At 41.8% G+C, this 17040-nt stretch overlaps 1 protein-coding gene across 4 annotated transcripts in view; it reads right to left on the minus strand.

Moving 5' to 3' along the window:
* Positions 1-17040, minus strand: part of dmtf1 (cyclin D binding myb-like transcription factor 1) — a 73827-nt gene that overhangs the window by 2078 nt on the left and 54709 nt on the right. For 3 of the 4 annotated variants that reach the window (XR_013500205.1, XM_078235990.1, XM_078235991.1), the window contains 3 exons: positions 16156-16305; positions 8675-9070; positions 8225-8357 (listed from right to left, as the gene is read on the minus strand). Coding sequence is in view for 3 of the 4 variants with exons in the window: in XM_078235990.1 (XP_078092116.1) it covers positions 8225-8357; positions 8675-9070; positions 16156-16305 (679 nt within the window). In the remaining variant the exon portion in view is untranslated. Of the gene's footprint in view, positions 1-5505; positions 5606-8224; positions 8358-8674; positions 9071-16155; positions 16306-17040 lie in introns of those variants that run through there. The other variant, XM_078235989.1, reaches the window with a different exon arrangement.

Here is a 17040-nt window from a genome sequence, read left to right on the forward strand (position 1 = left end):
AATGATATTCGCACCACTTAAGTGTTTGGAAATAATGGCCATCTCCAACGAAAGGGAATTAAAATAACGCCCAATGACGTTCAAAGGCTTTAACCATTCTGAACCTCCCACCATCAAAATCATGGAGCTTACCATTGATCAGAAGCTTAATTGGACCAGCCACACACAGACTGTGGGTACAGGAATGGGTCACAGCTTTGTATTTTGTGCTTTGGAGAGTTGGGAGTTATGGAACAAATTCCATTTGACTGGATGTGTGCAGGTCCAAAAACCTTCAAGAAGCTTGACACCATACAAGCTGAAACTTGATCGGTGTGCCATTCATAAGCTTAACCATTCACTCCCCTCACCACTGACCAAGCGTGGCTGCAGTGTTTGCAAACTGCACGATGCAATGCATCAACTCTGAACCCTTGGACTCCACATCTGAGGACAACAAGGGCACATAGGACTGACCACCTGCAAGTTCCCCTCCAAGTCACACAGCATCTTGACTTAGAAACATATCACCACTCCTTCATTGTTATGAGGTCAAATTCCTGAACACTCTACCCTCACAGCACTGCAGGAATACCTTCACTACACACACACTGGTTCAAGAAGGTGGTTCACAAACCACCTGCTCAAGGGAATTTAGTAATGGGGAGTAGAGTTTGGTATGCCCGTGACACAGACCCTGTGATTGAATAAAAAGAGGGTGGAGGTTTATCTTGCATTGCCATGCTGATATTGGGTGCTCAAAATGGAAAAGTGTCCCCTCCCCAGCACTAAAATCCCTCAATTACTTGGCATTAATAGTAAAATAGCTGCATCTTCGCAAGCACAAAGATATCTCATGTTAATATTTCACAATTGTAGAATGCTTACAGCACAGTCGGAGGCCATTCGTCCAGAGGCTCCATGCCAGCTTTCTGCAAAAGCAACTTAACTAGTTTTGCTCTCCTGTCCTTTTTCTGTAGTCATGCATTTTTGCCCCCCTTCATATGTTTATCCAATTTCCTTTTGAAAGTTTAGTTTGAATCTGCCTGACCACACTCAGGCATTATATTTCAGATCTACATTACTTGCTACCTAAAATAACTTTATCCTCATATCGCCTTTGTTCATTTGCCAATCATTTTAAATCTTTGTCCTTTGGTGTTTGACCCTTTGGCAATAGGAAGAATTTCTTTTTATTTATCTTGACTAGACCCCTCTTGATTTTAAACTCAATCAAATCTCCTCCCAAACTTCTCTAAAGGGAACAGTCTATCCATGTAACTGAAGTCCCTGGAACCATTCTTACAAATCATTTCTATTCCCTCTCTAATATCTTCACATCCTCCTAACTAAGGTGCCCAGAAGTGGTCATAATATCAGAAGCATGCCCAGTGATTGATAAAGATTAATCATAACTACCTCGCTTTTGCACTCAAGGTTTCTGATTTGGTTTCCACTTTGAATACTATTTAGATCTCTCTACGGGTAACTCATGGCCTCGATTGGGAGGGTTTACCACTACTAATGAGTTGACTTAGGTCGAACTCTGGCATGTTTCTTCAAAAACTCCTTTATTTACACTGTTGTACAATTTAAGCTTCTCGGTAAGTACATCTCTTTCTTGTACAGATTATTCCATCTATCTTAGTCTCTTGCACGTGACTGGTGATATCACTTCATAGAATCTACGGCATGGAGACAGGCCCTTTAGCCCAAAATGCCCATCTAAGCTAACCCCATTTGGCCCATATCCCTCTAAACCTTTCCTATCCACGTATCTATCCAAATGCATTTTAAATGTTGTCAATGTCCCTACCTCAACAACTTCCTCCGGCAGCTCATTCCACATACATACCACCCTGTGTAAAAAAAAGTTGCCCCTCAGGTTCCCATTAATTATTTTCCCTCTTAACTTAAACCTATGCCCTCTAGTTCTTGATTCTCAAACTCTGGGAAAAAGATTGAGTGCAATCACCCTATCCCATGCCTCTCATGATCTTAGAAACATAGAAAAACTACAGCACAAACAGGCCCTTCGGCCCACAAGTTGTGCCGAACATATCCCTACCTTCTAGGCCTATCTATAACCCTCCATCCTATTACGTCCCATGTACTCATCCAGGAGTCTCTTAAAAGACCCTATTGAGTTCGCCTCCACCACCACTGACGGCAGCCGATTCCACTCGCCCACCACCCTCTGTGAAAAACTTACCCCTAACATCTCCCCTGTACCTATCCCCCAGCACCTTAAACCTGTGTCCTCTCGTAGCAGAAATTTCCACCCTGGGAAAAAGCCTCAGAGTCCGCCCGATCTATGCCTCTCAACAGCTTATACACCTCTATTCGGTCTCCTCTCATCCTTCGTCTCTCCAAGGAGAAAAGACCGAGCTCCCTCAGCCTATCCTCATAAGGCACGCCACTCAATCCAGGCAACATCCTTGTAAATCTCCTCTGCACCCTTTCAATCTTTTCCACATCCTTCCTATAGTGAGGCGACCAGAACTGTGCACAGTACTCCAAGTGGGGTCTGACGAGGGTCTTATATAGCTGCATCATTAACCCCGGACTCCTAAACTCAATCCCTCGATTGATAAAGGCCAGCACACCATACGCCTTCTTAACCACCTCCTCCACCTGCGGGGCCGATTTCAGAGTCCTATGGACCCGGACCCCAAGGTCCTTCTGATCCTCTACAGTACTAAGAGTCTTTCCCTTTATATTGTACTCCTTCATCCCATTTGACCTACCAAAATGGACCACGACGCATTTATCTGGGTTGAAGTCTATCTGCCACTTTCACAGTGAATGGTAGGACCTTAGGGAGTATTGTGGAACAGGGGGACCTTGGAGTTCTCTAAAGGTGGAGTCACGGGTAGATAGGGCAGTGAAGAAGGCTTTTGGCATGCTGGCCTTCATCAGTCAGGGCATTGAGTGTAGAAGTTGGGAAGTTATGTTGCAGTTGGTATGTGACGTTGGTGAGGCCGCACCTGGAGTATTGTGTTCAGTTTTGATTGCCTTGCTATGGGAAAGATGTTATTAAACTGGATAAAATGCAGAAGAGATTAACAAGGATGTTGCCAGGACTCAAGGAACTGAGTCTTGCATCCTATCTATGTCCCTCTGTAACTTCTGACATCCCTTCAGACTATCCACAATCCCACCAACCTTCGTGTCGTCGGCAAACTTACCAACCCATTATACACCTCTTATACACCTCTATAAGATCGCCCCTCAGTCTCCTACGCTCCAAAGAAAAAAGTCCTAGCCTGTCCAATCTCTCCCTTTAACTCAGTTCCTTGAGTCCTGGCAACATCCTTGTTAATCTCTTCTGCACTTTATCCAGTTTAATAACATCTTTCCCATAGCAAGGCAATCAAAACTGAACACAATACTCCAGGTGCGGCCTCACCAACGTCACATACCAACTGCAACATAACTTCCCAACTTCTACACTCAATGCCCTGACTGATGAAGGCCAGCATGCCAAAAGCCTTCTTCACTGCCCTATCTACCCGTGACTCCACCTTTAGAGAACTCCAAGGTCCCCCTGTTCCACAATACTCCCTAAGGTCCTACCATTCACTGTGAAAGTCCTACTGTGATTTGATTTTCCAAAATACAACACCTCACACTCCATTGAACTCCATTTGCCATTTCTCGGCCCACTTACCCAGCTGATCAAGATCCTGCTGCAATTTTTGATAACCTCACTGTGTACAATACCACCTATTTTAGTGTCAGCTGCAAAGTTACTGATCATGCCTTGTACATTCTCATCCAAATTGTTGATATAGATAATAAACAGTCTTACATCGTGATACATATCATGATGGGTGTGGTACCCTCCTGGGATTGTCTAGGCATACAGGTTTAGCATCGCAAGGCAATATAATATATTCATCCTTGACCGTACAAGTCCCTAAAAGAGCTGTGAGAATACTTGGCGGAACTCTGTGCCGTTATCCTGTTGTAGGATCTTGTCTATTGTTTTCAGAAGACCCAGCTGTGAGCAGGTATTTCTGCTCAGTGCTTTGAATGCGCATGATGTACAGGGTCTCCATAATCTCTCACTCCTTGTGGCTAAGGGTGGCAGTTATCTGACCTTTCACTCGAAGATCCTTACCACCTGGGCTTTGCAGTTTAATTCTTGATAGTTGGATGTCATAGAGGTTTACAGCATGCAAACAGGCCCTTCAGTCCAACTTGTCCATGCCATCCAGATTTTAACCACTAAGCTAGTCCCAATTGCCTGCATTTGGCCCATATCCCTCTATACCCATCTTGCCCATGTAACTGTGTAAATGCTTTTTAAAGGACAAAATTGTACCCGCCTCTACTACCGTCTCTGGCAGTTCGTTCCAGACATTCACCACCCTCTGAATGAAAAAATTGCCCCTCTGGACCCTTTTGTATCTCTCCTCTCTCACCTGAAACCTATGCCCCCCAGTTTTAGACTTCCCTACCTTTGGGAAAAGATGTTGACTATCTACATTACCTATGTCCCTCATTATTTTATAGACATTTATGAGATCCCCTAAGCCTCCTACGCGTCAGTGAAAAAAGTCCCAGTCTATCCAGTCTCTCCTTATAACTCAAACCACCTACTGATGTCTACTGCTTTGAGCCATTCCATATGATCTGCCAGGAATCTAACGTGGGCTCCAGACTTCAACACAGTTTGAAAATCTTTCACTTCAAAAGCAGCTCTGAAACTTTTCCTGGGAAATCTATGTTTCTTTCCTTATTCCCAATTTCCCAGATTCTCTGCTTTTCAGAGACATTCTTTTGCTTGCTTTCTTTAGTTCCATATTTAGATTCACAGAACTGCTTGAAGTGTCCTGACACACTGCTTTGGAAACACTTGGCGCCCACTGTTTAGCAACCATGCCTTTTGTGCTGCTTTTTAGTTCTACAGTGTGGGCACATTAAATTGGCTGAAGGGTTTCCCACTCCCCATTTCTGGTGGGCTTTAGAGTGGGCGGGGCTGCCACCTTTGGGCCTACCCAACTACCAGACATGTCCAAAGCCTTGGTATTTCCATAAATTATAGCCCAATTTTTCTCCCTAAGTTTGTCCCGTCTAGTCTACTGCATTGAATCGCTTGGTTGAGTTACAAAAACTGACAACATTTCATTGTGGACTCCGACAATGATGTGGTTAGAAGTTTATCTTTCAATGAGACATAGCCTCAAACTGGCTAGCCAATTCAAACTATTCAGTGGATATCCCTGGCTTTCAGGATCTCTGATTAAATCACGCTCGCTCGGTTACGAGGTTCTGTTTTGGGTTGAATAATGCATCGAATGACTTTCAAAATCTGCAAAAAGCTCACCAACGCCTCTACTTTCTCAGAAGACTAAGGAAATTTGGCATGTCAGCTACAACTCTCCCCAACTTTTACAGATGCACCATAGAAATCATTCTTTCTGGTTGTATCACAGCTTGGTATGGCTCCTGCTCTGCCCAAGACCACAAGAAACTACAAAAGGACGTGAATGTAACCCAATCCATCACGCAAACCAGCCTCCCATCCATTGACTCTGTCCACGCTTTCCGCTGCCTCGGCAAAGCAGCCAGCATAATTAAGGAACCCACGCACCCCAGACATTCTCTCTTCCACTTCTTCCTTTGGGAAAAAGAAACAAAAGCCTGAGGTCACGTACCAACCGACTCAAGAACAGCTTCTTCCCTGCTGCTGTCAGACTTTTAAATGGACTTACCTTGCATTAAATTGATCTTTACACCCTAGCTATGACTGTACCACTACATTCTGCACTCTCTTCTTTCCTTCTCTATGAATGGTATGCCTTGTATAGAGTGCAAGAAACAATACTTTTCACTGTATACTAATACATGTGACAAATCAAATCAGAGGTCTCTTCTATCACCTGTTTCAGGAGGACATCATCAGAAAACAGCCCCACTGCATACAGAAACGTATTAACCTGGTGTTTCTGCTCTTTAGCATGCAAACTCAAAGCTGCTCAATACCTCTGGAATTGCCTTTTCGACAACTCCCAATGCTGGCCTCTCTGTGGACCTTTGAGGTTTACAAATGCCTGCAGAATGGACATTGACTGCTCGACTGGTGCTGATTGCTACCAATTCTCTGTATTGCTCACCAAGGTAAATCTGATTCTTCCTCTGAAGATGTTTTCTTCCGATTTCTCCCCATGGGTGTTCTGTCGATGGCATCAAATTGCTGTCAAATTGATGTCACTCCTGCTGCTACTATGGTCTGTGGTTTGGTTTCCAGTTTGATTATTGTTTGGAACTCTCTTCGGATAACTTGTGGCCTGTTCCAGTTTGGAGAGGTCTCTTATACATGACTGCTGATGTTACTGTTACATCATACACATCACTATCTTATCACCATAACTACTGACCCTATTCTACATTCTATGCCTTTACTTATAAATCCGATGATTCTGTATGCCTTTTTAACCACATTTCAAGTTGCCCTATCATCTTCAACAATCTATGCACATAAATCCCAGGCCTCTTTGCTCCTGCACCCCCTTTATAATTGTATCCTTTATTTCAGAGATTCCCAAACTGGGGTCCGTGAACCACAGGGTCTGTGAAGGGTCTGCAGGGGGGCTGCCATGTGATCAGGAAATACCGGTTTGAATATGCAAAATTTAAAAATGAGAGAAATCAATGCACTAATCAAAGCAAGATCTCCTGGAGCATGGAATGCTCAGCCTATCAGCATCCAGTGCTCTGAGAGGCCTTGCTCTGGTTTGATTTATTCCATCTCGCTGTTGTTGGGCAGAATAGCTCACGACCGACATGGAGGCTGAGGTGTGGCGGGAGCGGCAGAAGATGAATCGAGCAGAAGCTAGGCGGCAGTGAGGAGGTGGTGTGTGTGGACTACAGGCTGTGACGGGACCTGTGTCAGCGTGGTTTCCAGACATTGGAAATGGATCGGGAAAGGTGCGAGCTCGGGCCTGAGAGAGTTGTGTGTGTGAGAGAGGATGTGAATATGTGAATGAGAGAGAGACACGTGTGTGTGAATGTGAGAGACACGTGTGTAAATATGGGATGTGTGTGAATGTGAGACAGAGAGAGATGCGTGTCCAATACTAGAATCACCTTTCCAGCATCATTCCTCTCATTAAAAATGACAAAGACTTATATATCTTTTAATCAGAGAATTTTTTATTACCAGATTAATATATACATAGATATAGCTAGAAAAGACTTGTTTACATTTGATTTCTGTATTTGCACCTATTTCACAGCACAAAAGGGGCGTTGACATTATGAGAATGTTTGGGGTTCCCTGATGCTCTTGGGAGGTCACTAGGGGTTCCACAGTTTGATAGGTTTGGGAAACAAGGCTTTGTTTGATGTTGCCTTTACTCGTGTGTCAGCAGTGGCCCAATTAGTACCACACATGTCTCTCAATCACATCTGGATTCAAGTCCCACTCCAGGGCTTGAACACAAAAATCAAGGCTGACACTTCAGTGCAGTACTGAAGGAGTGCTGCACTGTCTTTTGGATGATGCATTAAGTTGCAGTCCCAGCTGCCTGGTCAGCTGGATGTAAAAGCCCCCAGTGCATCTTTTCAAAGAAAAGCAGTGAAGTATCCCTGATGTCTGGTCAATATATATTCCTCAATCAACATCACCAAAAGCACAGATTATCTGGTCATTGTCACATTGCTGTGTGTGGTAGTTTGCTGTGTGCAAAATGCACTTCCGACATCACAACAGTGACGACAATTCAAAAAGTACTTTATTGGCTGCTGGTTGTAAGGCATTCGGTGATTGTGAAACACACAATATAAATGCAAGTCTCTCTTTTGTCCTCCTCATTCTTTCTAACAAAACATATCACTCCATACAGCTCTGCCTTAAATTACATCTGTAAATATCTGCCCATTCCATCAGCCTTTGTCCTCTTGAAGTCTCTCACTATTTTCTTATAGTTCACATACTTCTGAGTTTTGTGTCATTTGCCAATTTTAAAATTGTGCCATGTACATCAAGGTCTTATGTCATTAATATGTCAAGAGAAATGTTGGTTCTACAACCAATCCCTGAGGAATACCAAGGTGACTTTTGTTACAAAAGAGAGTGGAACTCTACCATTTTGAAGTTACTATTTTTGACCGTTTTCTAAGAAATGCAAAACAAATTTATTAAGTTAGCTTCTTTACATGATTTTATAACCATAGATATATATGTGCACTGAAACAATAAATTAGCATTTAACCACACACAAATAAAAATCCTTACCAGTCAGTGTTGTTAATGGCAAAACAGAGTCATTATCAATATCATCTGTTGATTGAATAAACCCATGATTTGATGAAGCAATAAGTGTTGTTTCTTCATCAATGCCCGCTTCAATACTGGGAGAGCCTAGAGCCTGTGAATGGAAACATGTATCGAGAGAAATATAAATTACATTCTGAATTCAACTGTAAGCAGTTTTGGGAATATGAACAATGCAATATTTAGCTTCAAATAAATGAAAATCCAGGCATGGAATACTACAACATAATAGAATATGTGAGTATTATCACTAATGATTAGGATTAAAAGTCAGATTCACCCTCTATTGGGTCACTTAGTATCCTCTCCTATTACTACTTCACAAATTCTATATACTGTAATATTGCAACACCTTTATTTTTGATTATTTAAAAATAAGATGTGAATTTCTTTTTCAGTGAAAGTTCTTACCTCAGTTACATAAGCACCGTTTAGATCAGACTGCACTTCCACATCCTGTCTGAGGTCCGATTCATTAATATTCACATCTGATCCCATCACATCCTCACTACTATCAGAGTTCAGGCTTGATTGGGCAATTTCTGCTTCAGTAATGTCTGTCTGACCTGCACTTTGGGCTTCAGTTAACTTTGCCTGATCAATCTCACTGTAAGTTTCAGTCTTAAGAGATGTGGAATTAATCTGATTCTCTGTCAAATCCGTGTGGTCGATTGCTGAGTCAACTGTCAACTCAGCTTGGGTTATAGAAGAAGTGATGTCATCAGTGGCGACGGCGTGGATAATGACACTCGGATGCGTCATTTGTACGCTGACATTTTCATTAGTGCTGTGAAGAAGAGCTTCAGGCTGTGGAGAGATGTCAGAGTTGGCTGGGTCAACAAAACGTTTTCATCAATAGTATTTTTTAAACTCCAAGCACTCAAATCATGAACTGTACCCTTTGAACAATCATATTAATTGAACTAATGCAATAGGTTCAGGAAATATTTAGGAACAAAAGGTATTTGTAATGGAGAAATATATATATTATAAACACTTGAATCAAAAATTCAAGTGTTTATAATATAAGTATCTGAATTATATACAAATTAAAATATACTGAACACCTTGCTTCCAGTATTTTAACTGTCATATTTGCTTTCCATCAGATATTTTAGCAACTATTACAATCCCAGTCCAAACTCCCAAATTTGGTTCTGATCCGATTAGGGACTAGTAACATTTTGTTTACAGTAGAGAGAATTTAAAATCACGGTTAACTACTAAGAAAATAAAGCAACAAGATTCCAAGATTCTATGTTTTTAAAACAAACATTTACAACAGAGGAAAAGTTGCTATAGCCCCAGATGACTATAGGTGACCTCATCTCTGAAGGATTGGGGGAGGAAGCTGACTGGCAGTGATTTAACCTGAGGATCCCCACACCTTTGATTTTGATTTGATTTATTATTGTCACATGTATTAACACATGACAATACATGTGACAATACATGGTGCATGAGGGCACCTCAGCAGATACAGGAATTAAACCCGCACTGTTGGCGTTGCTCTGCATCACAAACCAGCTGTCCAGCCCACTGAGCGAGCCGGATCCCTCTTATACAAAAAGTCAGCAAGGCAAACACTCAACCATGTCTATCTTAACTCTAATATCCAGAATTGAAATGAGGTAGACATGAATTAAACAGGAAAACTGCAGTCAACTACAAACTGCATGTTAAATGGCAGAAACAACAGACAGGTCCTATGAATTTTTCAGCAACCCAGCTACACAAGAGTGATCACAGTGAATCATGAAACTCCTTTCAAACTCTGTCTGCCTCACGGGGGATTTCCGCTCCTCTCTTTTGAGGATCAAATCTCTGTTTTCCCTCAAAAGCTGCTCCAGCTCAGACTGCCTCAATGATTGCTTGTCTCCTAGTCGCTCAGTCCCCTCCTGAGACTGCATCCCATGGATTCACAAGGCTGCACTCCAGCATCTGATCACTGCCACAACTCCAGCTCTTTAGCTGCTCTGAGCAGAAATCCACCGCCAGCGTCACTAATAGACAACAGTTATTGACGGGCTTGTCTTAACCCACCTGCCAGCTCTCTGACAGACAACTTCCTTACAGTTCCACTGAGCTGATAAGTGCCTGTCTGGAGACAATACACATCTCTTTAACCTGTGTTGAATGCTCCCTCCATCCACATTGTCTGTACATTTAAGACCTGGCTGGCTGTAGAGATTTGCATTCTAATCAGTATTCTGTAATTTGATTTCTGTGCCTGTGCCCTGTTTGAGAACAGATATCCACTCCATCTGATGAAGGAGCTCTGCTCCGAAAGCTTATGGTATTTGCTACCAAATAAACCTGTTGGACTTTAACCTGGTGTTGTGAGACTTCTTACTGATAAGTGCACCAGGGCTTTGTTATATATTTAAGTAGTTGCATGACTGCTTTAACAGCTGGTCACATAATTTGATGGTGATGTTATTTGGGGTGTTGCACATGCTGCTGTTTACTTTCAGTTTTCACTCTGTAAAGAGCACATCTCTTTCAATAAACTTGTGTGTTATTTTGAATCTACGAGTGCAGACCACATCTTTTCTTTTTGTTAAAGTGCACAACCCCTAACATAGTTAGGACATTACAAAAAGAAAATTGGCAACGAGTCAGGATTTTATTGCATGGAGAAAAGATCCTGCTTAGAGAGAAAAAAACATTGTGGGGCCCCTCACACTCCAAGTATTAGAAGGCTGGGGAAAATCTACAACAGGACTAAAGATTGAAGTGCAGGAAGACCAAATAATAAAAAAAGCTCTCTGTGTGGTTTTAAAAGAAGGGTTTTTTTTCTGATCAGAGTGGCTGAGATCCCAGGCAGTACCTGGCAAAATTTGAAAAGAAGAGATGCTTTGCTGTATGACTGGAGTCATTTGAAAAAAAACTTCAAGTCAATGGTCTCCAGGGCAAAAAGAGAAGTACTGGGACGACAGTATAGAAAAATATCCTGAGCAGTCTCGAGTCGCTAGTACCTGCACGAGAAATGGTGGGACAATTAGGATTCATGGATCCTTTCAATGAAGAAAAGGAATCATGGGGTTTCTATGCAGAGCATTTTCAGTACTTTGTACAAGCGAATAAAATGGCAAACGAGTTGCTCGCACCAGCTTTTCTCAATACAATTGGAAGTAAAACCTTCAATTTGCTCTGAAGCTTGATTCATCCAGCAAAGATGTGGAAATGCCGGCGTCAGACTGGGGTAAACACATTAAACACTGGGGTAAAACGTCATCCAGCAAAGGCAGGAATCAAAACTTACGACTTGACAAAGAATCTTGAAGAGCATTACACTCCAAAACCACTGATCATCACGGAATGGTTCAGGTTCCACTGAAGGAATCAAGTGAAAGGCAAAAACATTGTTCAGTTTGTGTCAATCTTAAAAAGGCTGGCACAACACTGAGTTTGGTGAGTTATTAGAAGATACTCTTTGTGATCATCGAGTTTGTAGTCTCCAAAAAGAGGCTATCCAAAGAAGATTGTTTATTGAACATGCTTTGACTTAAAAGACAGCAATAGAAATTGCAATGTCGACGCAGGTGCAGGAATGAAGGTCCACAAGTTGGGAACTGCCCATAAGATGTAAAAACAGCAACAAGCATGTCACAAATGTTCCAAAATGGGCCATAGAATCCCAACAATGCAGAAGGAAGCCATTCAGCCTCAACATCATCATCAATATCTTTTTCCAAAGGTAGGGGAGTCTAAAATGAAAGGGCATAGGTTTAAGGTGAGTGGGGAGAGATGCAAAAGGGTCCAGAAGGGCAATTCCTTCACTCAGAGGTGTGGGGTTGCTGGTGTTGGACTGGGGTAGGCACAGTAAGTAGTCTCGCAGCACCAGGTTAAAGTCCAACAGGTTTATTTGGTCGCACAAACTTTTGGAGTGCTGCCCCTTCATCAGGTGAGTGAAGGGGCAGCGCTCCGAAAGCTCATGCTACCAAATAAACCTGTTGGACTTTAACCTGGCGTTGTGAGACTTCTTACTGTGCCTTCACTCAGAGGGTGGTGAGTGTCTGCAACAAGCTGCCAGAGGCACTGGCAGAGGCGGGTACAATTTTGTCTTTTAGAAAGCATTTAGACAGTTACATGGGTAAGATTGGTATAGAGGGATATGGGCCAAATGCGGGCAATTGGGACTAGTTTGGTGGTTAAAAACTGGGTGGCATGGATAAGTTGGGCCGAAGGGCCTGTTTCCATGCTGTAAACTTCTATGACTCTACCAGCCCATCGAGCCTGCATCAACAACAATCCCACCCAGACCCTATCCCCATTAAGCCCACATATTTACCCTGCTAGACGATAAGGGACAATTTATCATGGCCAATCAACCTAATGTGGAGATGCCGGCGTTGGACTGGGGTAAACACAGTAAGAAGTTTAACAACACCAGGTTAAAGTCCAACAGGTTTATTTGGTAGCAAAAGCCACAGGCTTTTGCTACCAAATAAACCTGTTCAATCAACCTAACCCATGGAGTGTGGGAAGAAACTGGAGCACCCAGAAGAAACCCACACAGACATGGAGAGAACATGCAAACTTCACACGGACAGTGACCCAAGGCCGGAATTGAACCCAGGTCCCTGGCGTTGTGAGGCAGCAGTGCTAAACACTATGCCACCCTGTGACATCCAGCAAATAAATGATGGAGCAGGGATAGTCAATGCAAGAATTGTGGCAAAGTGAGTCACATTGCGAAAGGTTATTGGACTAGTCCAGCTTCCCTTGAGAAGAATATTCTGAAGAAGAAACTGGGTGCCAACAAGAAGCAGAACAAGTTGTATTCTGCAAAAAAGAATTTACAACATGGAATAAAAAAATTACAAGTGTGAAGAAGAAAGTGTCCAGAAATATGAAGAACACTAACTGGAATGTCTTATCCATACAGGGTGAATCACAGATTCTGGGTGATTCTGAAGTGAAGTGGACAACCTATTAGGATGGAGGTTGATACTGGTGCTGCTCTAGCTTTAATTTCTGAGACAACATACCAACAACATCTCTAGTTAACCAAGGTGAAGGAGGCAGGGGCCTTCATAATATTTAAGAAGTATTTAGATGAGCTCTTACAATGCCAAGGCATACAAGGCTATCGGCCAAGTGCTGGAAAATGGGATTAGAATAGTTAGATGGTTATTTCTGACTAGCTCAGATGTGATGGCCCAAAGGGCCTTTTCTGTGCTGTAGACCTCTATGAATCCATAACCATTTCCACAGGTGCTAACTTACAAGAGCACAGAGACAAAGAAAAATATCCAAAAAGAGAGATTTCACCACACACCCATTATTGTAGTAAAATACTCTACTTCCCAATTCACCACAAGTAATGACAGATTTTGTCACGGTTTGTGTGTGTCAGACATCACATTTGGTCTTGATGAAAACAATATTAAAATACTGAGTGTTTCTGAGATACTCTGAAACTGACAAACATTATCCATAAGGTTGTCTCACTAAAATACCATTACGCTCCAAATTACCTCAATTTGTGGTTACTTACAAACAGCAAAGACATTAGACACCTTAAATACAGTTTGATCTCTGCAGTGTAATAACATGCTTCAAAGCCATTAGCACTAGGATTGGCTTTACCCATCTGAAACTGCCAGTGGTGTAATTTTATCTGTAAAACACCAGGTACAAAATAAGCAAAAGTGAATTGTTAATATTCTTTTTTCTGGTGTTGGATTTGCTTCTCCCATTCTTTGCCTCATATTTCAGGTCCATAGGTTGAGAGTAGACAGAGAAAAGTTCCAAAAGATCAGACGTGGAGGCAATTCCGCTGTGTACTGCCTGGCAGGCTTTGATTTCGGCTGACTCTGGAAAGGCAGGGGTTCCAAGGAAGCATTGGAGGCCAAATAATTTCAGGGATATGGGGAAGAGCAAAAAGGTGGAAGTATCCAGATTGCTGTTCAAAATGGCTGGCACAGACTTGATGGGCCCAATGACCTCCTTCTGTGCTGCATCATTCTATTCGATGTAGGTCACGTGTTATAACATTCCTGTCAATCCAGAACTATGCATCATTCACTGAGTAATGCTACAGAAGGTAAAAATGATATAAATCAGCTGCAAAAAAACCTTTCAATCTGGGTATCACACTTCGATTACAGATATAAACTATCTTAAAAAGATCAGGTCGTTTTGAAAGTCAGCCTGAAAATAACAAGCGTTTTCCAAAGTATAATGTTCCCTGACCCAGCAGCAATTAAACTCTAACTGATCTAACCGTTACTTGACAATGAGACTTTCTGAGCAGGGACACAACTGTACTTCAACGGCGTAATTCACTTACAAAATGGAGTATCAAAGTACACTCCAAATCCCAGACTACTTGTGAGCAACATCAAAGGAGAACAGTTAGTAATTCATCAATAATATACTTAACACTACAGCTCCTGGTTACTGAAAGACACTTCAGGGAACCTTTCTACTACTGATACCATTCCAAGGTTGTTGCCTCCAAAGGGTAACCTATGGCAACCATCTAGTTGCAACATCAGCTATAAACCATTCATTTGCCATGGACTCAGAGAGTGGAACTCATGAACCATCATAGGCAGGTTGACTCATAATCATTCGAATGTCAGCTAAATTTCACGATCAGATAGCAGTGTCCCATAGCTGTTTGGTACAAAACATGTTTGAATTTAGACTGTGCTTTTGAAGCTGTTTACTATTAGTTTATAAATCTGCCATCAGACTTTTGAATGGACCAACCTCATATTATAAGCTGATTTTTCTCTACACCCCAGCTATGACACTACATTCTGCACCCTCTGTTTTACGCTTTTTCTGTATAGCGCGCAAGAAACAATACTTTTCATTGTATACCAATACGTGACAATAATAAATCAAATGAAAAATTCTGATCTGACTTCGGGACATTTAGTATTATCACTAAGTCTTGACAAGAAATGTAAAATGTATCATTCTCCATCAATCCCACTGTTAGCCTGGAAGAATTACACATAACTAATTTAAAATGATCAGTCACGTTCGCAATGTAGCTCACTTATGTTTGCTAGGAGTTACATATATTCATACACAGGGTCTGTAGTTGAAAGGAACATGTCATGCATTGTGCCTTTTTTGAATTAAACAACAGGGTGGGGACAATAGTTCCCTGGTGGATTCTCTGTGGCAATGCCTTGACCAATCCGAGACAACTTGCCAACCAATCAGCATCCTATTGTCATGCTGTATAAATTGCTGCTCCCTTTGAAATTCTTGTGTCTGTCCTGATGAGTGCAAGACAAAAAGCTTCAACAGCAGGACTGTTTTTTTCAACAATGCTTAAGTTTTGTGTTGTAAGAGTTTTAACAACACCAGGTTAAAGTCCAACAGGTTTATTTGGTAGCAAATGCCATTAGCTTTAGGAGCGCTGCTCCTTCGTCAGATGGAGTGGAAATCTCACATATACACAGATAAACCAGATCTTTAAGACCTGGTTGTAGAGATTCGCATTCTAATCAGTACTCTGTAACTTGATTTTGTGTCTCTGTATGCCCTGTTGAGAGCAGATATCCACTCCATCTGACGAAGGGGCAGCACTCTGAAAGCTAATGGCACTTGCTACCAAATAAACCTGTTGGACTTTAACCTGGTGTTGTTAAAACTCTTACTGTGTTTACCCCAGTCCAACGCCGGCATCTCCACATCATAAGTTTTGTGTTATCAACCATCAAATGACTATTAGCTTGAAAGAGAGAAAAATCCAGCCTTGTGGAAAATTAAAATGGCTCATACTAAAACTGTAGTGCGTTCCAATCATTGTCAAAATTACACAATGACAATTATGAGAAATTACATAATATTAAGGTAAACTACATTATTATTATTCTGGTATTTCTGAGCTAGAAGATCTGATTCTTAAAACTTATACTTACTGAAAGGGTGTGTAGAATAATCTGTTCTGGAGAGGATGGTGAGGTAAGGGCGACAGTTGGACTAGTTGTCAGTGTTATAGGAAGGCCTTGATTTGAGCTGGTCTGAATCAGGTACGTTCCTGGTGTTCCTGTGGGCTGTAATTGGAAAGACTAGAAGGAAAGAAAAAGGAACAAAGTGAGGAATTTTAACATAATGTAAGAACTCAACACTTTAATTATGGATGAATAGATAAAAACATTTATTTAGACAATATAACTTGCAATTACATGGGAATTAAGATAAGGAAACAGGCTGTTTGGCCCAGCCAGCTTGTGTCGGCAAAACCTGACTTTTTCCCTTTTCCGTTGCTGCTTTTTCGAATCTGTATTTCCCTTTTGCATTAATGGCCTTCATGTAGTTGACCTTCCAGGTTCTAACATTGCGATATTAAAATCTCTGCCATGAACAGCGCAAGATCACTGTTCGGTAATCCTACATGAAGTTGACTCCCCATTTAACAATTCCTGACACCCAGTAGGGATTAGGATTTTGGTTAATATTAGGTGCTAACCTATGTTTGATAACTTGGTTTCAAATCTTTTTTAACACTTGAACCATTAGCTATTTATTTTACTGCTGTGGACTATTATTGGATGATCTTGCTCTGGAGGGACTGCTTTAGCAGACTGTTCCTGGGATGGCGGGACTGACGTATGAGGCGAGATTGAGTCGGTTAGGATTACATTAGCTCAAATTTAGAATTCAGGAGGATCTCATTGAAACCTATAAAATTTGAACAGGCTACTTAGACAGGGTAGATGCAGGAAGGATGTTCCTGATGGCAGGAGAATCCAGAACCAGGAGTCACAGTCTGAGGATATGGGGTAAACCATTTATGACTGATG

This window comes from Mustelus asterias, chromosome 19 (genome assembly GCF_964213995.1).
Source record: "Mustelus asterias chromosome 19, sMusAst1.hap1.1, whole genome shotgun sequence".
Lineage (NCBI taxonomy): Eukaryota > Metazoa > Chordata > Chondrichthyes > Carcharhiniformes > Triakidae > Mustelus > Mustelus asterias.